Source organism: Ambystoma mexicanum, chromosome 5q (genome assembly GCF_040938575.1).
Source record: "Ambystoma mexicanum isolate Mex_15411 chromosome 5q, UKY_AmexF1_1, whole genome shotgun sequence".
Classification (NCBI taxonomy): Eukaryota; Metazoa; Chordata; class Amphibia; order Caudata; family Ambystomatidae; genus Ambystoma; species Ambystoma mexicanum.
This window is the reverse complement of record NC_090933.1, coordinates 36,251,334-36,278,996: the sequence shown is the minus strand read 5'-3', so window position 1 is coordinate 36,278,996 and position 27,663 is coordinate 36,251,334. Positions and strand designations below refer to the sequence as shown.

Below are 27,663 nucleotides of genomic sequence, written 5' to 3'. Positions count from 1 at the left end.
GCTCAAGGTACCCTCCTAAAGAGGCACACATGGTTATGCAACCCTGGTTTTAAACGAGACTCAAGCCTCATTAATAAATAAGCCAGTGGAGGAGACTAATATATTTGGAAAGGTGGTTGACGAAGCGATCGAAACTGCTGAGAAAGAGCATGACACCCTCAAGACCGTGGATCAGATCACACAGCTCGGGAAATAATTGGTCCTCTACCCAACACCTACACCACCCCATATTCCCCAAGAGGCCAACGACGTGGCAAAGGAAGGGGTCGGAATTCTACCACTCGAGGCACCCCAGCCTCAGGCCAAAAATGACCCGCAGATCCGGGTCCCATCCCATGCCTCCCCGGTTGGGGGCCGGCTAACATTTCTGCAAGCATGGGAGGGGATAACTACAGACCAGTGGGTACTGTTTAGAATTCATCCAGTCCCCCCAAATCAGACGTCCACGAGCAAGACGCCTGATGCCAGAACATCTGTGCATCCTGCTACAAGAAGTCGAGACCCTGCAGGAAATGGGTGCCATAGAAGTTGTGGCTCTTCTACAGGTAAACAAGTGTATTTATTCAGTGAACTTCCTTGTACCCAACACACAGGGGGATTACATGGCAACATTTGACATAAAAGATGCATACTTTCATATTTAAATGTTGCCAGAGCACAGAAAATACCTCAGATTCATAATACAGGACAAGCACTATCAGTTTAAGGTACTACCCTTTGGCATAGCCTCGGCACCAAGGGTGTTTACAAAGGTACTAGCAGTGGCAGCAGCCCACCTGTGCAGGTTATCCATCCCGGTTTATGCTTACCTCGACGACTGGCTCATAACAGGGGATTCTTACAAAACACACCAGTCTGTGATGCTGGAAATGCATCTGAGGGACAGGGCCTCTGAATCCTTGTCCTATTACTGTTTTTACCGTGTGTTCTGTCATGTTTTCTGCCCAGGAGTCCATGTGGGACTCCTGGCAGTGCAGCTCTCTTTTGGTTTGGTGAACAGACCCATGGGATACCCTTATGGCACCCATGGGTAGGGGTACAACCCTGGGCCCCTAGTGTATGTTTTTGGGCACCTGTGGGTGGCCCACAGAGCAGGGTATGGGCTGGTGGCAGCTCCATGCTGAATGTGACAGGTGCTCTGGGTGTCCTCCATTTTGGGATACCCAGGCCCTGCCATTGGGATCAGTTGATTCCTGATAGAAACAAGATGGCCCCGGTGGCCTCTTGCTTTCTATTGCCTGTTGTCTTGTTTTTCCCAAAGTCCTGGGAAGCCCTGACTCTGTCCCTTCCCCCTGACTGGCTGTTGGGTGGAAGTTCCATATATGGTGTTGTTGTGAAGGCCCAGCTAGACTGACTGGAGCCTTCCCAGGGACTGTATGTTATGGGTACCTCCTATGGGTGGGACCTGGGTGAATGGAGTGGGTGACCAATATGCACTCCTTGTTGTGGTTGTCTGGTTTCTGGCATGTGAGACAAAGACTGAGACAGCCCTGCCCGAAACTGGCCTGAATGCAGTGTGTAGTGTTGAATGGCTGGGTACTTGTCCCAATCCACATTCCTTGTTGTGAGTGTCTGAAAGGGAGGAGTGTGGCCTGAATGCACTGTGTGCCTGATTGGCTGACTGACTGCATGAATGCCCTTCTGTGTGATTGGCTGCTTTGTGTGTGCCAGCAGTGTGGATGAGAGACAGAATAGTATATCTGGGGACCTCTCACCACTGGAAATTGTTCAGAAGCGTTCAGAAGCTGAGTCTCCACTCAAGAATAACTGGAACCTCTGATCCTCGGCGTCCAGCTGGAAGAAGAAGACTTGCTGCTGCATTTGCTTCGACAGATCTGAAGGTTGCCGAATTCGTCGAGGACTGATCCGAGAGAGGACCTGGTAAGGCGCCCTCTTCCCGTGCTCCGAGGGACCATCGAGCACCGCTGAATCTTCGCCGAAGCGCCCTGGAAGTCAGACCCTCGAAAGGCTGCCGACCCGAGACGGGACCGCCGAGGAGATCGAAGTGAAGCACCCAGACATCGACGCCGTCGAAGTTCATTGCCGTCGACCAGGGTTCGCAGGTTTGTGTAACCGCTGGAGGCCCGTCGAAGTTGTGTTGCCCAGCCGTGGGAACCACTTGACGCCGTGCCGCCGACGACCGGAGCCGTCCGCTCCTTTGCCTAAGAACATTCAATCGAAGGACCCTCTCGACCGCTTCGTCGACCGCTTATCCTGCCGGAGAAAGTCGAGGACGACCAACGCGCCGAGGAGAAACCTGCCGGTGGGTTTCCCGCCACCCGACGACCTCAAAGACTCGGACCACTTGACGCCCTTGCTGGGCTCCCGTCTCTACAACCTTTGCGGTCCAGAACTATTGTCATCGAGGTGCCCCGCACACCTCCGCCTTGCAGGACGCCGACGCCCCGACGCCGACGAGCACCGCTCGGACGGAGCTGCCGCCTCTTCGACATCGTTCTACCTCGTTCGTCGATGGACGTTCGACGCCCCGTGCCTCCCGCTTGAAAGGGAAGGCATTCAAGAAGGGCCGTCGATTCCCCGTCGCCGAACACTGAGTCCCTCGACGTTAGTCGACGCCTTTTCGAGGAACTCGACTCCACCAGGTACATTGGGGGGGGGTAAAAACATTATAGGGGAGAATAAGACTTACAGAGCAATATATGGACTGGGCTTGTGTTATATCTTTCTTTACAGGTTGCCCAGGTGGGGGGGATCTCCACACAGAACTGTGCCTAGTGGTAGGGGTCAGTATTCTGCCTATTGCTCAACCCTCTTATTTTCTCTCCTCTCTCTATTGCTGGTTTCCCTCTATTGGTCTGTGTGACATTGTACAGTATTGTTCATGCACTTCAATGAGATCTAGGGTGGTACCACTTTAGGATTGTAAATATTTGTCATTGTAGATTTTGCCAGAGAACAAAGTGAGTTAATATGATAAATGTACATAACCTTAACTATTGATTATATAAAGACTGTGTTCTAACCAATACAGAGTGTGGATATTCCTTTGTGGGGGCTTGGGGATACACTGTACCTAAGAACCAGCCTGCATCACCTCCTGAGAAGCTAGGCCTTGATTGCTCGACCATTGCTACCGAATAGAGAATCTTGGCTGGGGTCTCCTGTGCCTCTCCTCCACCATATAGGGAGTGGGAGTACAGACACCCCCCACCGGTCGTTGAGGCCCGTTCTCTCACACAGTCAAATACCCAAAAGACGATAGACCTCTTATTTAGCCTGGGATTCTCCCTCGAGAAGTGAAACTTAAAGCCCAGTCAAGTCAAGCAGTTCCTAGGGGCTGTAATTCGAACAAAGGACAGCCTTGTCTTGCCCTCCAAAGAAAGGGTCCAAAATATACTGTTTCAGATCCCTCAATATGTAGCCAGTCGAGAGGTGACTGTACGCAAGGCTGTGCGGCTGTTAGGAATGTTGGCGTCATGCATTTATTTGGTTCCTCACGCGCGCTTGCGTCCAATGCAGGAGTGGCTCAACAGCCAGTTGTTTCAGGCCAGCTGACAATGGGACGATCTAGTGGTTGTCTCGCCAACCCTTGTTCTCTTGCTACAGTGGTAGTTGAGGGAGAACCTCTTGAAGGGGAAATCCTTCACCACCCCCGCAGTGGAGGCCACTCTCACTACAGACTCCTCTTTCACAGGGTTGGGAGCTCACCTGTTTCAACAAACAGCGCAGAGAGTTTGGTCTTCAGACAAAGCATCCAACCACATAAACCTGTTGGAACTGTTAGCAGTATTCAAAGCACTGAAAGCTTTTCAGACACAACTGCAAGGGAAGACTGTCCTGATCTTCACAGACAACACCACAGCCATGTACGATCTGAACAGAGGGGCACTTACTCCCCATGGCTGTCCAAACTGTCCCAGAACATTTGGAAGTGGGCCCTCAAATACAACATGTTCCAGGGGAACGCCATCTTCTGGCAGATGTACTTGGCAGAGATTTCCCACTACCCGTAGAGTATGAATGGCAATTACATGAAAACATCTCCAACGTTTTCGCAGAATGGGGCTTCCCTGAGATCGACTTGTTCGCAACGCTGAAGAACGCTCAATGCCAACACTACGCCTTCAGGTACCCCCAGAACCGTTTCAAGGGGAATGGACTCTGGATCACATGGTCAGGGATATGTTTCCACATTTCTCCCCTCCCCCCAACTTCCCTACTGAACAAGATAGTGCACAAGATGCACCATCATATTGGTGGCCCCCAGGTGGGCCCGCCAACCTTGGTTCATTCATCGGATGGAGATGTCTCTATCTCCCCCAGTGAAACTACCTTGCCCGTACACCATGTTGTCTCAGGACAAAGGGGAGGCACTCACCCATGCCGCAGACATTGAACTTAGCGGCATGGCTCCTGAGGTCAGAGTTAGGACACCTACAACTCCCTCAGAGATGCATAGACATACTTAAGGAAGCGAGGAAACCTAACACCCGATATTGCTATTCCAGTAAATGGAAACGCATTTTTATCTGGTGCAATACCAAGGGCATCAATCCCATTGACTGGTCTCCTACTCGCATTGTATTGTACCTGACTCACTTGCTTGACTCAGGCCTGGTTTTTAATTCCCTTAAGATTCACATAGCTGCTCTCTCAGCCTACAGTACGTCACGTCATATTGGAAGATACCAGTTATTAAGGCTTTCATGGAAGGGGTCAAGAGGATTCACACCCTCACCCCCATTTCAAATCCAGCTCCCGGATGCAAACAGACTTATGTTTGGTTTATTTTGTTTGTTTATTTTGTGTAGCGCTCCTGACCCAGGGGTATATGGGCGCTTAAACATCAAGTTACAGGCAAAGGTGAGGAACATTTGTACAGCATATGTATAGTTACAAGAAAGCAGTTAGTGCAGAGATAGTAACAAGCAGACATAGTAAAGGATACATTAGGCATACATACATAGTTGGTTATTTATTGAGTAACCAAGTGATGACCTTAGATCTGAAAGGTTGGAAGGTGGGGGTGGATTTGATATCCAGTGGAATAGTGTTCCACAGTTGAGGCTAGAACTTGGAAGCTGGATCCACCAGCTCTTTTAAGGGAATATTTGGGCACTGTCAGTTGTAGTGTATTGGAGGATCTGGTGGTGTTTTAAGGTGAATTTATTGGTTAAATAGGGCGGGGCTAGGTGGTTGAGAGCTTTGTAAGTGAGGCAGATGGTTTTTAGGTCTATTTTTTTGTTGGATGGAGAGCCATTTGCATGAAATTCTTGAAGCCGAGATATGTTCTCTTCTAGGAATATTGAGGGCGGCACGGAGTGCATTGTTTTGTAGAACTTGCAATTTATTGATTACCGTTTTGTTGGCACCTACACAAAGGCTGTTACAGTAATCCAGTTTGGATTGTATGAGTGCTCTGGCTAAAGTGAGGCAGTTGTTGGGGGAGATCAAGGGTCTGCAGGCCCTAATTAGTTCACCAATGTAAGCAGTGGGTGAGGCGGTCATATTAATTTGTTTGGCGAGGTTGGTATTCGTTTCTAGATAGAAACCAAGAGTTTTTACACTCTTAGCAATGGGAATGGTGTCACCGTCAATGGTGAAGCTGGTGTAACTAGGGCTGAGATTCCGGATGGTATTAGGTGAGCCGACAAGGTGCAGTTCGGTCTTGTCATCATTCAGGCAGAGGACATGTGTGGCCATCCATGCCTGAATGATGGAGAATACTTCAATGATCCGGTTGGCGTCCGAGTTGTAATTGCCGGATAAAGTGAGGAGTATCTGGGTGTCATCTGCTTGGTTAGTGTAGGTGACACCCAGATGGGGGTCTCCATTTGAGCCTATGCATAAGGCAAGTCTCAAAGATCTTACCTATAAGACCGCCTTCCTAGTGGCTATGACTTCTATAAGAAGGGTTAGTGAACTACAGGCCCTTTCAGTTGTAGGCCCTTTCGTTACTGTTCAGAGATAAGGTGGTTCTGCGCACTCACCCTCGTTTTGCGCCTAAATGTATCTCCAAGTTCCATGTGAACCAATCAATTGAACTGTCTACTTTCTTCCAGAACCCTACTAACATGGCCGAGAGAAGCCTACACACAATATGTGTGTAGGGCAGTCATGTTTTACCTGTACAGAACTAAACCAGTGAGAAAGACCAACCAATTTTTCGTTTCAGTGACAGCTGGTAGAGAAGGGGATCCTGTCTCTCTAAATCAGCAATCTCAAGGTGGAATGTCAAATGCATCACTCTGTTACACTCTTGCTAATAGAGAACTGCCCTTCAAGCCTAGAGCGCACTCTACTCGGGGCATTGGGGCTTCCATAGCATTCATTTTAATTGTTTCCCTAGAGTCCATTTGCAAAGCAGCAACCTGGAGTTCTCTACACACCTTTACATAACACTATTGCCTAGACACTCATTCTAGGTCTGATTCTCAGGTGGGACAAGCAGTACTAAGACATCTTTTCCGTACTGTTCCTTCTCACAACCCACCTCCAAATCTGGGTACTGCTCGCTAGTCTATGCACAGCATGTGATTCTAAGCAGATTAACAAGCATCAGAAGACATGCTTTACTTACCGTAAAAGCATTTCTGATAATTGTACCTGCTTAGATTCACATGCGCCCACCCTTCCTCCCAGCTCGGATGGAAGTAACATAGATTTTCTCTTTTCTGTACTCAATCACGATAGTCATGAGGCTCCCTCATGGCAGAAACAATGCAATCGCAGGGACCTCAACACATATGGGATTTTGGGTACACTACACGTCACATAGTGATAGTGTTACAGGCACGCCCATGTCGACCTCCCCTTCGATTCTCGAAAGACAAGATACAATACTCTGTGATTACCACTGGATGTCGGACTATATGCACAGCATGTGAATCTAAGTAGATACAATCATCAGAAATGCTATTACGGTAAGTAATGCATGTCATACCTGCAGTAGTCTGTGCTCCCTTTCCAAAATATTGCCAATCCACATTTGGAGATTAATTATGATTTGTGTTAGTGGCTGTTAATACATTTTTCTAACATTCTCTACTTTTCTGTAGGTGGAAGCTGGAATCAAGAGCCATTACTGCAAAATCAAAAACAGCAGTATGTTACAGCTAGCAGTAAATGGAATTTCACCCCAATGGCACAAAATGAGCAACCTGAGCTGGCTGTAGTAAAAGAAAATTGGAATACAGAATCTCTGATATTACGTGAAAAAGTCCAACGCCCTGGCAATCCTCTGTTTTATGATCCACCATCTCCATCTTTCCGCAGTTCCGGTTTAAACCAACTGAATTACCAAACAAAAGGAAACCCTTCATCTTTCCTAGGAGGACAATTTAACAGCTCCAATCTTAGACAGTTGGATTCTCGTGGCTCAGGTAGCCTTTCTGGAAACCATGGATTTGGCAACGAGTTTAATCAGGCCAGCAAGCTATCATATTCAAACACTCGAAATGGTGGCCCTTTATTTTCATCGAAGCAGCTTGGAACTGATCTCAAAGCCAATGGTATATTTGGAAACACCCCGTCAGGCATTGGTTCTAACAGAATGACTGATACAACTGCTAACTGGAACCCACAATCTGTAAGTAGAAACATCAGAGACTTGCCAAACCTAGTTGCTACATATACTTCCACTACAATGAATCCATCACAAAGCTTCCTTTTAGGCTCTAGCGCCAATTTCAGCATAGAGCATTTAAACAAATCTCAAGCAAATACTGAACATGCTTCTCCTCGTTCTTCTTTAATGGGCAGTTCATACAGAAGTGAACAGAGAGAGATGGCTCAGAATAGAATGGGTGAAAGAAACCCATCTGGCCTTCCTCCTGATAATTTAAACAAGGTTCTTGTAAAGGATACTTTTACTGTTTGGGCTGTTCTCTCCAAGCTTTCATCGTATCCTGCACTTAACAGTAATTCTTTTTTTTAAGTGTTTTTTTTTTAACTGAACAACTTTGGGCGGGATGGCTTTGTGCACTGCTTTTTCTTATTAGTCTATTACGTTACCAGTAGTGTAAACACATCCATGCATTCCTTCATTTTAATGGTGCTACATTTGGGGTCTAGTATTGCACTGGATACATATTCTGCTTTGATTTTTTTCCCTGCACAGTTGTGCATTTGAAAACACAACCACTCTTTGGTGCACAGTTACTAGAACTCGGGATGCCCATCAGGAGGGCCTACTCTTTCGTTCATACTCCTGAATCGCAAGGCTAATGCATGAGCCCCCTTTCAAGTGGCATAGAACTCAAGGTTTTGCGCTCTCAATTGCTGTGGTGTCTTTCATGTTGCAGCCCTATTCTTGAAACGTGTTTGTTACATTCACTTAACAGAGCTCAAATTATATTGCTTGTAGTACTGGTTTTTACACCATCTACAATGTTCACACATAACATAGGGTAATGTGCTTAGAGCATAATCTAATCTTCACCCATCTAACCCATGTTTTATCATTGATTAAATGAACAGTTGTCAGTGGATTTTTGCATTCTTTTACTTTTACTTTGGGTGGATTGCCAAACCAGCTGAGTTCAACTTGAACGATATGGCGTGGCAGGCTGATTAACAATTGTCTGGCGCGTTGACCAGAGCAATACCAATTGTTAAAGATTTTCTTTTTGCACCTTTCCCCTCCATAGATTTCTATGGGACACCCTTCCTTGTTTTGAACCCTGTCCTGACTTTTTAGAGGTAAGTAAAGCTTTTTGCTTGACTTCCCTTGCCCAATATCTTGATTTTTTTTTTATAGGGAAACTGACTAGCACCTAAGAGTGTCAGTACTGTGAGACTGTCACTCTGTCTCTGGCTCTCTGTGAATTATAGTGAAGTTCCGGTAGAATAAATTGTATCCTTTATCTTTTTTTATATCATTGCTTTTTGGTTGCTTTTACAATGTGCCTAAGAGAAGCTGGTGACAGCTGTGATAATTCTACTGTTTTTGTTATTTTACTCTTGCACTTTTTCATCTCCCCACAAATGGCTACTAAAGGCGCTGGCACTTTAACATGGCCATGCCACAAGGGTGTATGCTTGTTCTTTGGCCATAATATTCTTTGTCCTTCTTCCTGCCTTCTCTCTTCAGTAAATGCTTTAAATGGCACTCCCTTTTCTGGGGAAATCTGTGCCTTCCTATGCTAGGGTTATTGTGGGTGTGTGTGTGTGTGAGCCAGCTGGGTCTGCCTAGTCCCAATACACATCTCTGGTGCCTGTAAGGTTTGCTGTTCAGATGTAGTGGCCACTGGCTATCCAATGGTGTAAACCCTTACTATTGGTGGGTTTGGCCCACCCTGAATCTTGGATAAAAAGAGGACTGTTCAGCAGGTCCTTGTTGGAACCAAAACTTCACTCGATTGCTTTTCTGCTGCAGATTCCTCATCTGATAGATATTCCCTCCATATTCTCTGTTTCGGAAAACATTAGACAGAGGGTGTAGTGGACCTCGACCTGGCTACCGACCATCGATCCGTCTTGCTCGGCGTCTGCTCCGGATATGACGTCAGGTGTCGAAGTACCACGTTGCTACGCCCCAACCTCAGTTCCTTTTTTTCTGTGCGCTAACATGCTTGGGAACATAGGTTCGACTCTTCGGATGTTTTTTTCAGAAAACTTTTTTTTCACTAAATCCTTGCCGGGAGATGTCAGTCGCTCGGGTTTCAGGTTTCAAACTGTTCCGATTGTGGCACCAAGATGTCCCTCACCGACCCACACAAGTTATCTCTGGTCGCTCAGCACAGGTCATGGGACTGATGGGTGTCCGTTGTGCCAAAATGCAACCTAAATCCATTCGCAATCGAGCTGCAAAACTTGCTCTTGGTCGACGGCCCTGAAAATCTCTGGTGTGGTTGACTGTTCAGTCTTCAGAGGCCAAAACTGAGGGGCATACCCCTGAGAAACACTTGCAGAAGAAGAAACGGTCCCACTCGAATTGCCACTCTTCCTCGTCCCGAAAAAGAAAAGGTGTTACTGCAATCATCTGGATTCCGAGTCGTTGACAGAAAAAGTTAAGCAGTCAGCTGGGCCTACCACCCGCCAGGAATGTGAGGATTTCAAATCCTTGATGCTTGCAATGTTCAAACAGCATGCTACAGTCGGTCCGTTTCCCCCCCCCCCACCTCCCCACGCAGCATTCTTTGCAGCCAAGAGCGGCACTCTGTGTACCTGACCCATCCAGTGCCCTCGCACTGATAAATCTTTTGATGGCGGAAAAAATACAGTACAAGCCGGATTACTCCTGTGCGTTCAAGGGTGTGGACGCTACTGCGCCATGTCGGTGCCAAAAAACAAACAGTGGACGGTTGTCGAAAGTATGACCTCGAGTTTCAGCAGTCCCATCCCTATCTTCAAAATACATCTAAATACAGGTCTTTGGTAGAAAGGGTTATTGACAGCCTGGGATTGCACTCATCAGTGGCATCTACACAAGATTATGGCCTTACCGACATCCTGGATGAAGGCCTTGCCACGGAGCATAATATGCCTCTGAACCCGGCCATTGCTGATCCTTTGGCAGCTCTGTGTCAAAACCCATGTTACATTCCTCCCGTCAACTACACCATTTCCGCTAAGTACAGGCCGGCTAGAGGAGACCCCTCTTACCTCTCCTCTCGCCCTTCTTTCCCTAGGTGCTCGTTATACAGGCTGCTACAGTCTCTTCTAGGCCTGCATCTTCAACATCTACTCTGCCCCAAGACAGAGAAGCAAAATAAGTAGATGCCTTGGCAAAGAAGGCATTTAGTTCAGGTAGCATGGCCCTCCAAGCTACAATTGTGGCAAGCAATTTTGCCAAATACTCCTTCCGTCTATGGACAGCAGTGGTTAATGCTGCTCAGTATGTCCCGGAAGGAGAAATGTGCGAGGGCTTCCTACAGCTAGTGGAGGAAGGGAAGGAGGTGGCCAAGCAGTCGCTGCGAACAGGCCTGGACATCGCAGACTGTGTGGGTCGATCTATGGCTTCGGACATAACACTAAGAAGGTAGGCTTACTTGAAAACCTCTGGTTTCCACCTACCGTCCAAGTAAAACCTCTGGACATGCGCTTTGAGGGCGATCTTCTTTTCGGCCACAAAGCGGACAGTTCCTTAGAAAAGTTCAAGGAATTCATACTTGCAGCCAAATCCTTAGGCCATGCCTGTATTTAGGTTTTCCTCTAGGGCACGGGGCTACAGGAGATATGCTCCTTATGGCAGGAGAAACACCGGACAGACCGCCCCCACCTTCAATCCAACTGGGACAGGAGCGCCAGGAAAAACTGAGAGCCATGTTGTTGAAGGGTGCAGTGGGATAGGTACCTCCCGAACAGAGGATGGGGTTGGTATTCCAGGTGCCCAAGAAAGGTGGAGGTCTACGTCCCATTCTGGACCTCAGGTCCTTGAACAAGTTCTTGAGGAAAGACACATTCAGGATGGTGACATTGTGAGAGATTCTCAACGCTCTCGAACTTCAGGACTGGCTGGTGTCCATAGACCTAAAGGATGCCTATTCCCATGTGCCAATCCATCGAAAGCACAGGACTTTCCTAAGGTTCACCATAGGAGATGTGCACTATGCCAGTTTCCACCCTATCTCTCTGCTTCCCTTCTTGTCTAAACTGGTTGCACCCTTACTTTTGTCCTTGCTTGAAACATGTAATGTTTTTAACTCTGCACAGGCCTGCTTCAGACCTGGCAGAGGCACTGAGTGTGTGCTAGTTTCTGTCCAGGATGACATGTCCAGGCTGGTGGACTCTGGTGGGGTGGGGGCCCTGATTTTATTAGATCTATCAGCTGTGTTCGACACTGTCGACCACTCCATCCTGTTGTCTCGTCTTGCCCAGATAGAAATATCTGGTCAGGAACTAGCCTGGTTCACCTCATTCCTGGCGGATCGTATGCAGACTCTCTATGCCACCTTTCCTTTCTACTCCCTGTCACCTCACCTGTTGTGTCCCACAGGGCTCGTCTCTGATCTTATTCAACATCTATATTTGGGCCTTGGTGTGTCTCATCCACTCCCACGGTCTCAATTACTACTGTTACGCCGACGACCCCCAAATCCTGATCGGCTTACATCGAGATCAGGCTGAGGTGTCGTCGTGCCTTCAGAGCTGCTTGACTGCCGTTGCTGAGTGGATGGACTACAATTGGCTCAAACTGGGTGTAGACAAGACTCAGGTGCTGGTGGTTGGCCCCCTGATCCATCACTCTGGGTCTCCTCTTTCTGGCCCTCTACTCTCGGTCCCCCCCCACTCCGGTTGGTAAAGTGAAAAACCTGGGGGTTATTCTCTCAGCCTCCCGGTCTATGGCAAATCAAAGTGCAGCAGTCTGTCAAGCAGGCCATTACCAATTTAAGGTCCTGAAGAAGGTGCTCCCTCTGATCCCCGAGCTCCTCCGGCATCCGGTAGTTGCGGCTTTGGTTCTATCCCACCTAGACTACTGCAATTCGCTGTATTTGCCCCAACCTAATGGTCTCATGCAGCGGTTGCAGCGTCTACAAAATTTAGCAGTCCGGATTGCAACTGAAACCTCTTATGGAGCCCATATATCTCTGGTGCTACGATTGTGCACTAGCTGCCTGTTGGCCAGTGTATCAGATTCAAAGCCCAGTGAATAGTTCACAGGGCCCTTCATTCTCAGGGCGCTGAATTTCTCCAATCTTAATTCACTCGTTATCACCCTGAGCGCCTGCTGCAATCATCCTCTGCCGATCTTATTATACCCAGGTTCCGTCGCACAAGAATAGGTGGTTGTGCCTTCCCCATAGTTGCTGCCAACCTATGGAATGGACTGCCAATCTCAATCAGGAAATTATCAAATCACCTGGCTTTCAGAAAAGTGCTTAAAACTGTGCTCTACTAGGTATCTGTCATTACCCTGTTGGCACTCGGTCCGAAAACTGCCTTCTCTCTAGTGCCAAGATACCGTTGGGTGGGCGTGCGCTTTAGAAATCCATCTAACATAACACCAGTTCAAGGTGCTTCCTTTTGGTCTTACTTCCACCCCAAGGGTCTTTACCAAGCTCATGACGGTAGGTGAGGCTCACCTCAGGAGTTAGTCCACGTATTCCCATATCTGGACGACTGGCTGATCCGAGGGAAGTCTGTAGTGCAGGTCTTGTCCCGTTTTCAGGGCACCTGCTCGCTGCTGCACAGACGGGCTTCTCCCTAAACTTGGAAGTCCCACGTGACACCAGTTCAACAGCTCCAGTTCATCGGAGCAGTCCTAGATACCCGGGTGGGGAAAGCTTTCCCTCCCGAGGAGAGAGTAGTCCACTCTACCAGCTGCTTCCTTCCTCCGCCTTCTAGGCCTCATGGCTTCCTGCACATTTCTAGTGCCATAGGCCGGGTTGCACATGAGATCCCTCCAATGGTTACTGAAGGATCAGTGGTCTCAGTACCTCAGCACTCGCTCCGATGTCCTCAGAGTGTCTGCATCACTGGTCAACAACTTATCCTGGTTGGTAGACCGCAGCAGTCTTTTGGCAGGGGAACCCTTCTGGCCTCCTTGGATTCAGACCGGAGTGGTCACGGTTGCGTCCTTGAACGGTTGTGGTGCTCACTGCAAAGATTTGCAGGCGAGTGGCCTCTGGTCAATGACGGAAGCCAGGTGGCACATAAACAGGCTGTAGTTTCGAACTATCAGTCTAGGCCTGAAAGCATTCACCCCGTTTCTGCAGGAAAAGCATGTCCTCGTTCTGACGGACAACTTTGTGGCGTTGCACTATCTCAACAAGCAAGGTGGTGTGCACTCCTGCCTTCTCTGCATGGAGGTGATGATGCTTTGGTTCTGGGTGCTGATTGTTAGGCAAAATTGTATGTACTAACCCTGTGGGAGACTACACCAGCCTAGTCCTCTTGGCAATAGGGAACCCAACCTTTGGTGTAAGTCTGTACTACACAAGTTGGTATAGTGGCTGAACATCCAGGCTCATCTCAAGAGGGGTCAATGTGAGCTGCACGGTTGCAAAATAGAGCTTCACAGTGACATGTATTCAAATAACACTTAAACTCAAGGTTTCTTGATAAAATAATTATTAATTTAACAGTCAGTTTTAAAATTTGCCTTCTTTAGAAGGTAGCAATATGCAACACTTAAATACACTTTAAAAAAAACACACTCCTTCAGCTCAGTTAAGTAGATACCCTTTTGGGATGGCACACAGACACTTCCTACACCCTGGGGTGACGTCAATTGTTAGGACATTGTGGAGATTAATATATCACTTTTCACACTTAAATGGTAATACTGACGTTATGGCAAAAAGGAAAAGGTTGGGGAAGGAAACGATGGTTAACAAGTTTCTCAAACAGGTAAGCACTTTTGAATCCCCCAATGCAATGCAGCTTAACCCTTTCCCAACCATACAATTGTCATGGTCATGAAGTCAGGGGCACAGGCATGCAGGGGTAGCATGCACAGTAGACCTGGGTGCACAATGTGCTAGCGTCTGTTAGGCAGAAACCTGTGCAGTTCCCTCTGGGACCACTGCAAAAGATTTAGGACTACAGGTGTTTGGCAGTAAACCCACTTGGTAGCAGTCTGTACCACACATATTCACTTGGTAGCTGTGGCTGAGCAGTCAGACTTCCCTCAAGAAGAGTTAGGCAGTATACAGAGTATTCAAAATAGGTAAAGAGAACACAGTAGAACAAGTAAACACTGACCAGGGCTTGGTGTAAAAGAGATATAATTATTTATTTAAAACCACATCTAGAAAAACACACAGGCACTAATAGTAAGCAATTCAAAAACATGGTCACTAAAACATATACACTCCCTTAAAAGAATATTAGACAAGTCTTAAGTAAAGCCCCACTTATTTTCAGACAGCAGTGAGCGCTTAACGCAGATGGCACTATAATAATTTGTTTTAAAAGGGAGAGAAAAGCAGAGTATCATTTGAAACAGATCCCAACACTTTCACAAGAACACGAGAGGAAGGCAAGTAAAACCGTGAAGTTAGAGTTCAGAAGGCCGGATCCACTTTAAGAGGATCAGAACGACATGTGTCCAAGGTCACACGGTTGCAGTGCACAAAAGTCTTGTAAAGGTTCAAAAAGGAGTTGGACCAAAGAAAGGGACCAGTTAGAGGGTCAAGGCGGCCAGCCCAGAAGATTAAGGGGTTATTATTACCTTGTAGCAATCTTTAGAAAGGGAGGCTTGGCGGACACGGTACCTTAAAGTGGTGAGCACGCTCCAGCGGGGGCAGTTCCTGGCAGTGGATGCAAGTTGGTGCTTCGTCCGGGGGAAGAGAGGATCTCGTCGTGGAGGAAGACAGGAGTCTGTTGCACTGCCAGGGAAGAAACCAGCCGCAGAGTTTCTCAGGTACAAGGAGCGGTCCGGTGATTCGCGGTTCATTGGTGAGTGGCTATCCAGCTGCCAGGGTGCTTGGCACGGGCAGTTTGACCACAAACCGGGCTGGGGTGCAAAGAAAGAAAGGTAAACTGGTTGTGCCCACCAGTCAGGGGAAGAAGCCTCTCCAACCGGGAGATCTTCTGTCGTCGGGAAGTGGTGAGTCGGTTCTGCAGGGCTCCACCGGTGGTGTCGTCGTGGTAGGTCGGCTCAGCTTCTCCCTCGTCGGATTCTCAGGTCCTGTGGCGACTTCTGAAGTTACAGTCCCCAAAGCCATGCTTTTTATGCAGAAAACCCAAATTCACTCAGCCTAGCTGTCACTCAAACATGCTAAGTGGTGAGCCGGCCGGCTCACCACTTGGGCCAATCACACAAGAGTGCAACTTAAGTTACCAAGGTAACTCCGTACAGGGTGCCTAAACCCCCTCCCACACCCCCCTGTGGTACCCAGACAGAGTGGCACCACTTTTGGAGGCTTCTGTGGAGAAGCCCGCCAAAAAGTGGAACAAAGGGCTCGACTTGGGTTGGAGTCATAGAAGAGAACACAAACACCATTTTAGAATCGAGTCTTGGCAAAAAATACCAACCGGAGAATTAATATTAATTAAATAAACCAGCGGTATGTTCGAGGCTATGAGAATTAAATCATTAAAGTTGGTAGCCTCGAACAATGGGAAAATCCCATAGGAAAATATTCGCGGTCGAATATAAAAAGTAGTATCCACTGCCACCAGCCAAAACTCAATCAGGGTGGACGGAGGCGTGCCCCCTCGACTAACAGACCCCGGGGCAATCGAATTGCCCCAACCAGTACGTCCACAATATGATGGTTTGTACTGGTTTCTGTTAATAATTTGGGACTAGTAAAGCCAATGGTGACTTTACATGCCCTGGGAGACAGTAGTCAGTCCCAGGGTATGGAGTCTATGGTGGGGTGTCACTATGACACCCCTGTCTCAGTGCACTGAGGGTGCTGTGTAAATAGGAAAAACACATGAGACCCTATGGAGTAAAGGACCCCATAGCCCATCAAACACATTACCAGTCAAAGGAATACCATAAATCATGTCCAAGAGTGGGAGGAAAGAAGGGTCTCACTCTTGGCAGGAGGAAAAAACAAACTCCAGAAAAGCTGCTGGGGGACTCACTAGGTTAGGAAATTCAGCCTAAAGAGAGAATTCTCCCTAACGGCGCCTTTGGCGCCAGGCTCATGAATAAAAGTAAACAAGAACATCCATTTAACACCAAAAAGCTTTTATTATGGACATAGCACTTCAGATGCATTAACCTTGAACATTCCATCTATTAAGCAGCCCCAAGTGTATTCTTGGGTGTGGCTGCTAATGGAGTGACTTCGCGCGTGCTCACTCTAGGAGTGGCAAGTTATGGCTATTAAGCCGGCCCTAATGGGTGTGCCCACGATCTCAGCTATATAAGCTGCCCCGATCCTCAAGACAGACGCTTTGCATTACGCTGCTTGCAAGTGCAGAATAACGCTCACTGTCGCCTGAGGTTAGATTTACCTTTTGAAGATCCTGCTTCCTGGACATCCTGCTTCCTGCCAGCATACTTAACCAACTGGGGGAAGCTGTTCTTACCTGTACATCTCTTCGGCGAACCAAGTATTCTCAAGCATTGGATCTTTCATAGATTCAGATGCTTGAATATTCCCCGTCGTCAGACTGGGAATCTTCGGTGATAACATAATTATTTTTAAAAAAATTAATATACACACATTGCTACATAGAAATGCATGTACATAGTCCATTATCGCATATGAGCCATTCTATTGTGTAGTCCTTCCACTTCACTTTGGTCCTTATGAGCCCAACCAATGAGGTGGCAGGGCTTAAGCTCCGCCCCAGGCAGCCATCTTCAGATTTTTCACTGCAGTCTAATTGACACAGGGTATCATCAAGCTCTGAGCTTTTTCAAATTCTTTCTTCAATTTTCACAGTAGTTTATATTGTAATATACTCTACGACATTCCACTGTCTAGGGGCTATCTCCACTGGTTTTTCGGGCTCCAAAAAACTGTTTTGACCCTGAATTCGTCAAATGAACTTTCTCTTCAGATGGCTGATCTTCAGACTACCAAGAAGCCTTCCCTATTCAGGGATTGCACGAGGTACAGGAGAAAGGTGGTTTACATGAAAGATCCCCATGTTCAATGTATATACTGTCTTTATCCTCATGATGTCCAGAAATGTCACATTTGCAAGTCTTTTTCAACTAAGACCCTACAAGACAGGCATAGAAGGCTTCTCCTGCATTTGGAAGCCAAGGGGCTGTTTTATGACGAGGAATCTGCAAAGACAGCCCCTGTTCACTCCAGCAAATCCTCTGAGAAGCAAACTTCTAAACGAAGGGCTTCTTCAGTGGAAAGGAGCTCCACTCCCAAGAGTAAGAGGAAGCTGGAAATTATACCTTGCCTGCCTCCCCTCGAGTCTACAAGTCATAAGATGAAGTATTCTACAGCAAAAACTACCTCCAAAGGTAAGGAGGAGTTTGCAAAAAACCGGGGGCCGGCTACGAGCGGCAGTAAAGGTATAGGCCCGTCGTCCACCAAGCCGTCGACGACACCCTCATAGACGACCACCACGCGACAAACCGCATCATCCACGACTAAGTCCTCGTCAGCGAGTTTGTCATCCACAAAGCACTCGTCCACGAGACATTCGTCCATAAAGCAATAGTCGACGGATAAGTTACCGTCCACAAAATCTTACTCCATGCACTCGTCGGCGGATAAAGGCAAGCCACCGTCCACAAAATCTTTGTCCACAGCTCTGTCGACGGCACTGCAAGCTTCTTTACCGACAGAAGAATTGGGGCCCAAAACGCCCCTCGCTGACGCCACTGTTACGCCATCCAATGAAGACAGTCTTCCTGAGTCTATAGAAGTGCCACCTCAGTTTGTGGACGCTCTTGAACCACAGGGAACACAATTGTCTCCCTTAGGAGAAATGCCAGAACTACCTCACGTCCTCCTGCAGGAGGAGTTTTCAGACATGAAGTTTGTTGAGGAACAGCATTGTCCTACACCTAAGGAACACAGCCCTCTTTGGCAACCTACTACAGAGGTGCCTGCTGATCCTTATGATCCTGTGCTCATGTTATCAATGCAAAGGATCAATGACGAGTTCAACAGACGTCAAAATGAAAAAAGCAAGACCACTGTGCCGGGGGAACCTAACCTCCCGCAGAGGGAGTTTTCACCTCGACAAAGCACACCAAGACCTTCGCCTTCCAGGAGTAGGCCACAGAAAAGGGTGTGTTCACCTGAGCCACTGCGCAGGTCTAGGAGCACGACACTTAGTCCTTCACCGACCAGGGTCCCTTCTCCAGCATCGTCACACAGGACAAGGTCTCCAACTAGAGATCCAACGATTGTACCATCCTCTGTTCCGGTCTCAGACTGGCAAGAAGATCCTTTCAGAGAATTTTCTGAACCAGAAGGAGAGATCACACAAGAACCGGATACTAGTGAATGGGACAATTACATTCTCGAAAAGCCCAGAAAGAAAGATTCTCCGGGTGGCTCTTCACCACCGAATGATCTAGTCTCCTTTTCATACGATCATCGGCAAAGCCGCAGAATTGTTTCAGTTACAGGTCACATTGGAGGAGAAGTCAGTGCTCTATGAGCACAGGTACAAACGTAGGAGAACTGTTACTACCATTCCTCTCCTCGACACCATTTGGGAGTCCGGTTTCAAGATGTTGGCCACACCTTTATCCACTCCGGCTATAGTTTCCAGGCCAGAGAAAAAATACAAGGCTGCGGAGTCTGCACCTCTTCGTCTACAAGGTCATACGAAACCGGACTTGTTCATCTTAGTAGCAGCTAGGAAAAAGTTGACCAATCCTGCATCACCTTTATCAGCCCCACCGGACAAGGACGGTCACAAGCTAGAGGCTATGGGCAGGAAAGTGTCCGCATTGGAGCGGGCAGCGCGCTGGCCATGACGGCGAGATTCAACCGTGAGCCTAGGCTCAACATTTCCAAGCTGGCCAAACGGCTACCTGTAGAATTCCAGGAGGAAGGCAGGTCGATTATCGCCGATGTGGAAGAAGCTTCGGATCACATGATTGACGCTGCAGTCAGGCTTCCGGCAAATGGCCCACGGCACGGTGCTGAGAAGACAGGCCTGGATGAAGGCTACCAATTTCAGGCCTGAGGTCCAAGCGCAGATATTGAACATGCCCTTTGATGGTCAAGTACTCTTTGGGAAAAAGATAGATGACCACCTCAAAGGTATCAAAACAGACACGGCACGTGCCATTATGCTTCTTGAAAGAGAAAGACCAGGATCGCCGGTCGTTTCGTCCTTTTCGAGGTTCAGCCTCGAAGTACAGAGGTTTAAACCGCCCTTCATACGGCCAGAAGTCGCAAGGTAGTTCATACCAGGACACCAAGTACCAATCTTCCAACCAGTACGCCCAAAGAGGGAGGCGGAGCTCCGCTCAAGGGAAGTCACAGAGCAAGCAAAACTGACAGTCCAGCTCTCTTCCCCCCCCATCCCCCCCTTCCAACGTCATACCCCGGTGGGGGGAGGGGGTGTAGGATGAGCCAGTTCTTTCAATGCTGGCAGTCAATAACATCAGACAAATGGGTGTTACAGGTGGTCCACCAGGGACATGCATTAGAATGTCTAAACCAGCCACCTTCCTTGCCCCCGACTCCGCAAGGTGCAAGTGTTGAAGCAAATCATGTCTGAAATCGAGAAACTGCTGCACAAAGCGTGCAATAGAGCCAGTACCTTTCTAAGGGGGAAGGGTTTCTACTCCCGTTTCTTCCTCATCAAAAAGAAAAATGGTCAATGGCGACCCATCTTGGACCTGAGTGCGCTAAACAAATGCATCAAGCGCATCAAATTCAAGCTAACTTTGTAAGGAGTGCTCCCTTGGCTAAACGGGCACGATTTCTTGGCTACTCTAGACTTGGAGGACGCATACTTCCACGTACCAATTGTTAGGCAGAAACCTGTGCAGTTCCCTTAGGGACCACTGCAAAAGGCTTAGGACTACAGGTGTTGGCAGTAAACCCAATTAGTAGCAGTCTGTACCACCCAAATTTACCTGGTAGCTGTGGCTGAGCAGTCAGACTTCTCTCAAGAAGAGTTAGGCAGTATATAGAGTATACACATTGGGTACAAAAATACAGTAGCACAAGCAAACACTGACCAGAGCTTTGGTATAAAAGTATATAATTATTTATTTAAAAACACACTTGTAAAAATACACTGGCACTAATATGTCAAGCAAGTTCAAACAGTCATTAGAAATATATACACCTACCTGATTAATTATTCGAGAAGTCTTAGGAAAAGAACACCACTTATTATCAAATACCGAGCTGAGCGCTTAACCAAGATGGCACTCCAATAATTATTTAAAAAGGGAAGGAAAAGGCAGAATTAGAAAAGCACACAATACCAACACTTTTAAAAGAACCACAGCAAGTCAAGGAAGGCAGAGTCTACTGTAGAGCAAGGAAGTTCATAGGCCAGGCCCACTCTTGGAGAGAGCAAGGCGGAATGTGCCCAAGAGCATCAGCAATTCTCTGCTTCACCCCGTGGTTCTTAGGGAGAGAAATGACATCAGTGCGCTCCTACAAATCCCTCCTGGGCATGATTGTTAGGGAGAATTCTCGGTTTAGGCTGAATTTCCTAACCTAGTGAGTCCCCCAGCAGCTTTGCTGGATTTCTGGAGTTTGTTTTTTTCTCTTGCCAAGAGCGAGTCTTTTCCTCCCACTCTTGGACATGATTTAAGGGGTTCCTTTGACTGTTAATGTGTTTTATGGGCTATGGGGTCTTTTACTCCATAGGGTCTCATGTGTTTTTATTATGTGTGTTACACAGCACCCTCAGTGCAGTGACACAGGGGTGTCATAGGACATCCCACCATAGACTCCATACCCTGGGACTGACTACTGTCTCCCAGGGCATGTAAAGTAACCATTGGCTTTACTAGTCCCAAATTATTAACAAAAACCAGTACAAACCATCATATTGTGGACGTACTGGTCAGGGAAATTTGATTGCCCCAGGGTCTGTTATTCAAGGGGGCACATCTGTCCCCCCTGATCGAGTTTTGGCTGGTGGCAGTGGATACTACTTTTTATATTCGACCACAAATATATCTCTATGGGATTTTCCCATTGTTCAAGGCTACCAACTTTAATTAAGTCCAATAGCCTCGAACGTACCGCCGGGTTATTTATTTAATATTAATTCACCGGTTGGTATTTTTTGCCAGAACTCGATGCTAAAATGGCGTTTGTGTTCTCTTCTGTGACTCCAAACCAAGTCGAGCCCTTTGTTCCACTTTTTGGCGGGCTTCTCCACAGAAGCCTCCAAAAGTGGTGCCACTCTGTCTGGGTACCACAGGGGGTTTGAGAGGGGGTTTAGGCACCCTGGAATGAGTTGCCTTGGCAACTCAAGTCGCACTCTTGTGTGATTGGCCCAAGTGGTGAGCCAGCCGGCTCACCACTTAGCATGTTTGATTGACAGCAAGGCTGAATGAATGGGGGTTTCTTGCATAAAAGCAGGGCTTTTGGGACTGGAACTTCAGAAGTCGCCGCAGGACCTGAGAATCCGAAGAGGAAGAAGCTGAGCCGACCTTCAACAACGACACCACCGGTGGAGCCCTGCTGAACCATCTCTCCACTTCCCGACGACAAAGGAGATCTTCTTGCCGGAGAGTCTCTTCCCCTTGAGCTGGTGGGGACAACCAGTTTGCCTTCCTTTTTCGCCTACCAGGACGTCTAGTGGTCGAATTCCAGTCTGACGACTGGGAATATTCAAGCATGTGAATCTATGAAAGATACCAATGCTGGAGAAATACAGTTACAGGTAAGTAACTAAGACTTCATCTTTACACTTTCCGGAACACCAAAATCTTCATCTTGGCACCACAGTACGACACCGTCCATCCTCGACAGCAGTGCCTGCGAGGAAAAACAGAAGACAAGGTTAGACATTGAAAAAAATGTAATTTTAAGGTTGCGCTTCGCCATACTTCGTGCTTTTCCTTAAACCATCACTTACCTGCTGTCGAACATTGCGGTAGCATACATCCTCCACCCGGCCGCGTCTCGCGTCTCACAGCTGCATTGAGGCCGCATTTCCATCTAAGGGAAGAAAACAGAAGAGACATTATTGCGGCCATAAATAGGAGCAACATATAAAGACATTAAACAGAACAAACAGTATCACAAGAGCTCAAGGAAGACTTGCCAATCATAAGGAGAAGCATAGTCGCCCCTGGACTGTACTAATCGTTATCAGGAATCAGTGAAGGAACTAGATTCCATTTGACGCGCCCCTGTCAGAAGTAGCAGGATGGAGAGCTTATCTTCCATAATTCACAGGTGAGGTTTATGGGCCGGCGTATGCTCACAGAAACTGTACTTTGGGGTGAAGGGTTCGAGAGGTTCAACAATCTCAGATTGGCGCACTCACACACTCTTATCTCCACACATGAGCAGTATCACCACGTACCATCGTTCACAGCTTTTCTACTGAGGGAGAGGCCTGAAGGGGGTGATTCAAGTTCAGGGAGGGCTGCAACCTTGCCCCAATGCCTCTGCAGAGACCAGATGAGCGTAACAGTAAGGAATATATGACTTTTTGGAGGGAGAGTTGAACACCAAGTCAGAGGTAAGAAGAGTCTTCAGGGAGCCAGGACCGCCAATGTCAATTGAGCAAAGTCTAGGAGAGCTGGGGCACTTCTTGAAGATGGGCAAAAGTCTTGCACATTGTTAGAGTTTTGTTGAAAATGAAATCGCTGTTGGGCCACACACTGGGAGGCTTGTGGGGGGCGAAGCTGCAAGCAATTTTGGAAAGGGGCAGCCAATGCAATTCTCCAGTGAGAGCAAGCAAGCTACACACCACAAGAGGTAAGTTTCACAGTACCTTGAGTCTGAAGAAAAGGTTCGAGCTGCCTTCTGGTCCTGTTGCAGTCCGGCAGCTCCTGTTGTTCTTACGCCTCAGTCGTGGGGAGAAGAGGGAGGACGTCTGGGGACTCCTGCGCTGCGGTTTGAAGGTCGGCGGCAGCAATGGGCACAATTCATATCAGAAGCACATGGCAGTTTGTTACTCCCAATGGCACCACCGTGCTTCTTGGACATCTTGTGGACTTGCCTTGCTTCTGGGGTCCAGCACTCTGTTGACGTGGTCCAGACTTAGTTAGTCCTGCTTCGAGGGAGTCTGGAGGATCTTCCAGGAGCTCGGGTCCGGCTTAAAGGCGATACACTAGTTTCTGGTGTTTCTGTGCCCTGGCACTCAGTCCCTGCAGCAGCAATGGAAGTACAGCCAGCCGAGAGAGGGGTTCCAGTCAAGTTTGTCTTGTCATCGTTTGGTCCCACCAACCCAACGGGAGAAGTCATCCTTTCCGGGCTTCTCTAGTCTATCGAAATTGGAGCTTCAGCACTGCAGTAGGGCTTCACCTGGCTAACCAACGGTCGAGGCGGAGCAGCAAGCTTCTCTTCCAGTTTCTTTCTTCGGTTCCTTCGTCCAGTGGTCGACTCTGCCTTCCTTGCAAAAGACCTTGACTTTTATGCAATTCCCTCCCATTCAGTTGCAGCCTAGCTGTCGCTCACACAGCAGGGTGGCTGTCCTCCAAGGACAGCCAGCCGGCCAATCACCTTTGGGTGCATTTCTGTAACCTATCAGGTTCCTCAGTTGCCTTCCATAGGAGCTGCTGAACCCCACAGTCCCTCTCCAGCTGTTCTGTGCACCACTTTTGAATTAGATTGAGGATCAGATCAAGTGGTGGGGGAAAGGGGAATGGGACAAAACAACAAACACAGGAGCTCTTCTTACTTCAAATTCACACCCTTTATGGCCAGATCACTGCTGAGGGAATCCACCATCTTGGCTTGGGTTCGAGCCCAATCCACCATCTTGAGTGCTCAAATCAGTTGATCTCAGAGAAAAGGCATTAAGGAAAAAGGATAACCATTTTGTATTGCAGATGAATCCACCAACCTCCAACTTATACAATCTGCAGACTCTTTGACCTAGTTCTTAGCCTAACTCTTCTAGTATGACCCCTGATGCCCCTGACATAACTAAGGAGATTAAGCGTTTCAGGAACCTGCCTTGCTTCCTGTCCTGCCAGACACACTGGAGCCAGAGGCAGGCTTCACCAGTGAACCCTGCCAAAGACAGAACTAACAAATGGACCAAACCAGGTTTGGCGCGCAGAGTAAATCTCAAAGACCTTTCCAACAAGAAATGGCGAAAAGACTACCGGGGCCATTTTGACAAAATGTGCACCCATGGGTGCAGTACTGCAGGCTGCAGTAGAAATGCAGTATGGTAGGAACGTGTAAACCACTGCCACCAGACATTAATTGTAGAAAGGGTAACATAAAAATGTTGCATGAGAAGGTGGAAACGGGGGATACTGAGTAACTCCTCCAGCACTCTATTAGTGTGTGCTGGGTCTATAAAGAGAAAAAGGTAAGTAAAGTCAATTTCACTTTACTACTTTTGGAAACAGTAGTTGTTCCAAGAGAAGGTATTTAAACCTTGGAGAAATCCAAGGGACTTCTCTGTGACACTGCACTGAGGGTGCTCGGTGTCACAATTTAAAAAGGTGATGCTTATGGAGTTTGTCGGACTCCAAAACCAAAAGAAACACAGGCTTCAAATCAAAGAAAAATACATGTTGGAGTGAGGAAAATGTCTCACTCTTTTCAGGATAAAAATGAAAAGTCCTATAGTTCAGCAAAAGAAATGGGGGCGGGGGGGTGTCTCTAAGGTAGAAGGGAATTGGCACATTTTTGAGAATCCTCCCTAACACTCGTCCCCGCCAGACTAAGGGACAGGATGATTTAATCCACTCCTGGATGAATCTCCTAATCCAGTCGGTCATACTTTCTGAAGAGACTGTCTGCATTTTGATGATTACACGCCGACATGTGTTCTATGGTGAAATCAAACCTCTGGAGGCTGATTGACCATTTTAACAATTTAGGATTATACCCCTTCATATGCATTAACCATCTCAAGGGTTGGTGGTCTGTTTGAATTACAAAAGTAGATCCATACAAATATGGTCTAAACTTCTTGAAAGACCACACAATGGCAAAACACTCACATTCAATAGTTGTCCACCTTGTCTCATGGTCCTTCAGTTTCCTACTGATGAAGCAGATAGGGTGTTCCCTGCCTTTCTTATTCAGCTGGCTCAAAACTGCACCTATTCCTGTATTTGAAGCATCAGTTTGTACAATAAAGGATTGGCTACAGTTGGGAGCTCTCAAGACTGGTGAACTCCTTATTTCACCTGACCGTCTTGGGGAATTTGGGCGAGATCATCACATTCAAGGGAGAAGCTATGGTGCCATAGTTCTCAATGAAGTTCCTATAGTAACCAGTGAGACCTAGAAAAAAGGCTCTCACTTGGGTTTAAGTAGTAGTGGTGGCCTTGCTTGTACAGCTTTTACTTTGCTAGGCAATGGCATTATTTCACCTCCTCCTACCTCATGTCCAAGTTAGACCCCTTTACTCTGACCAATTTGACATTTGCTAGCCTTTATGGTCACATAGGCCTGTTCAAGAGCCTGCAAAACATACTCATGGTGGTCAAGTTGCTCTTCCGAAGTGGGGTAGAACACTGCATCGTCATCCAAGTATGCCATGCAGAAGTCCTTCATCCCATTCAGAACTTGATTCCCCATCCTCTGGAATGTAGCGGGTCCATTCGTGGGTCCAAAAGGCATAACCTTATACTTGTAGAGGCCTCCTAGGGTAGAAAATGCAGTTTTCTCCTTGGCATGGTCTGTCAGGGCTATTTGCCAATAACCTGATGTTAGGTCAAATGTACTGAGGAAGGTGGCTTAATCAAGTTTGTCCTCCAGCTCATCCGTCCTAGGTAAAGGATGGGCGTCAGTCATGGTGATTTCATTAAGAGCTCTATCGTCCACACAGAATTTCAATTCCTTGGATCCTGCCTTTGGTACTAGTACGACTGGACTAGCTCATGGACTTGTAGATGGCTCTATTACCCCAAGATCAAGCATCTTCTTGACCTCTTCCTTTATGTGGGTTCTTACATGGTCTGACATTCTGCAACCCCTGACGTTGACAGGGAGACAGTCACCAGTGAGTAGATCATTCTGACCCCAAGTGGTCAAGCCTGGTGTTAGTTAAAAAAGGAAGGCAAACTGATTCAACAGAACTTTGCAGCAGAGCCAGATCAGAAGATAGATTAACTCCTTTAATTCTTCCTTCTAAAGGTTGTCCCCTGAGGTCAGGTAGAGGTTCACTCTCCTCCTCTTGATCAAATGCTAAAAGCAAAGCTGCTAGTTTTGGTCTAGAGACAAACCTTTAGGCGGTTAGTGTGATAGACCCCAGGTGCCTCCTTTGGATTGCTCAAGTCCTCTAAATAATTGACTTGTTCAATTCTCTTTTCCCTCTTTCTTGTGCTGCTTCCCCTCATACTTTTGTGAGTGGCCCCAGGATCCTTGTGAGTGGCCCTGTTGGCTACCTACAAGTCACCAGCCTTTGCTAACTTTTTGGGATCAATCTCTTTTGAGTCAGCCAAGCGCTGTCTCAGCTCAGGAGAGCAGGCATCAAAAATAGATTCAAACAAAAACAGATCTCATTCCTTCAAAGGAGTTCACTCTGTAACCCTTAACCCAACCATCTTAAGTTTTTCAAACATTTGCATAACGAGGTAGCATAAGGGGTACCATCAGTCTTTTTGAGGGTCATAAACCTCTTAAGGTTCTAGGACAGAGTTTTCCCTAATCTGGCTATTAAGACCAGCTTCACATTCTCATCCTATCTTTCATGTTCACCCACCTCCATTAGAGCATCAGTTGCAACCTGTGGGAGCCTAGACAAAAGCCAGGGCATTCAAGTGTTCCCTGTGAGACCCTGAATCCCATGATTGTACTCCAAGGCACCCAACCAACCCAAAATATCAAGTTTCACATCATACATACTCACTGCTTCTTTGGGCAGGCAAGGCCTCTTGGGACTGGAAGACCTGGAGGACCCTGGGAGGGAAGCTGATTCACGAGGCAATCTTTTCATATCAAGTGCATACTGCATTTCCATTTCTGTGAGCCTGATATTTGGCTTTAGTTTGAGCTTTTAACCTTTTGAATTTCAATTCAAGGCTCATTGTTTCAAGAGACACATATTCTGTACTCAGTGTTAGCCCTTGTGGGGTCCCAGTGGACATGGTTTGAGGTACAAGGCAGGCTGTGGCAAAGAGGGGCTCCCAACCTGGGACTCCTCTACCTCCTCTGGCTCCTCTTGTACATGAGTTAGATTCTGAACTATCATCCTAATTATCATTTTCCACATTTCTTGAGTTAGTAGGTGATACAGGCCTACTACCCAAAC

The 27,663-nt window shown here is 47.4% G+C and overlaps 1 protein-coding gene across 2 annotated transcripts in view; it reads left to right on the top strand.

Annotated features, from left to right (window-relative positions):
• LOC138497172 (uncharacterized) overlaps window positions 1-27,663 on the top strand; it is a 1,228,614-nt gene that overhangs the window by 1,174,828 nt on the left and 26,123 nt on the right. For both annotated transcript variants that reach the window (XM_069620463.1, XM_069620462.1), the window contains one exon: window positions 7,020-7,549. In XM_069620463.1, the coding sequence (XP_069476564.1) occupies window positions 7,020-7,549 (530 nt within the window). The remainder of the gene's footprint in view (window positions 1-7,019; window positions 7,550-27,663) is intronic.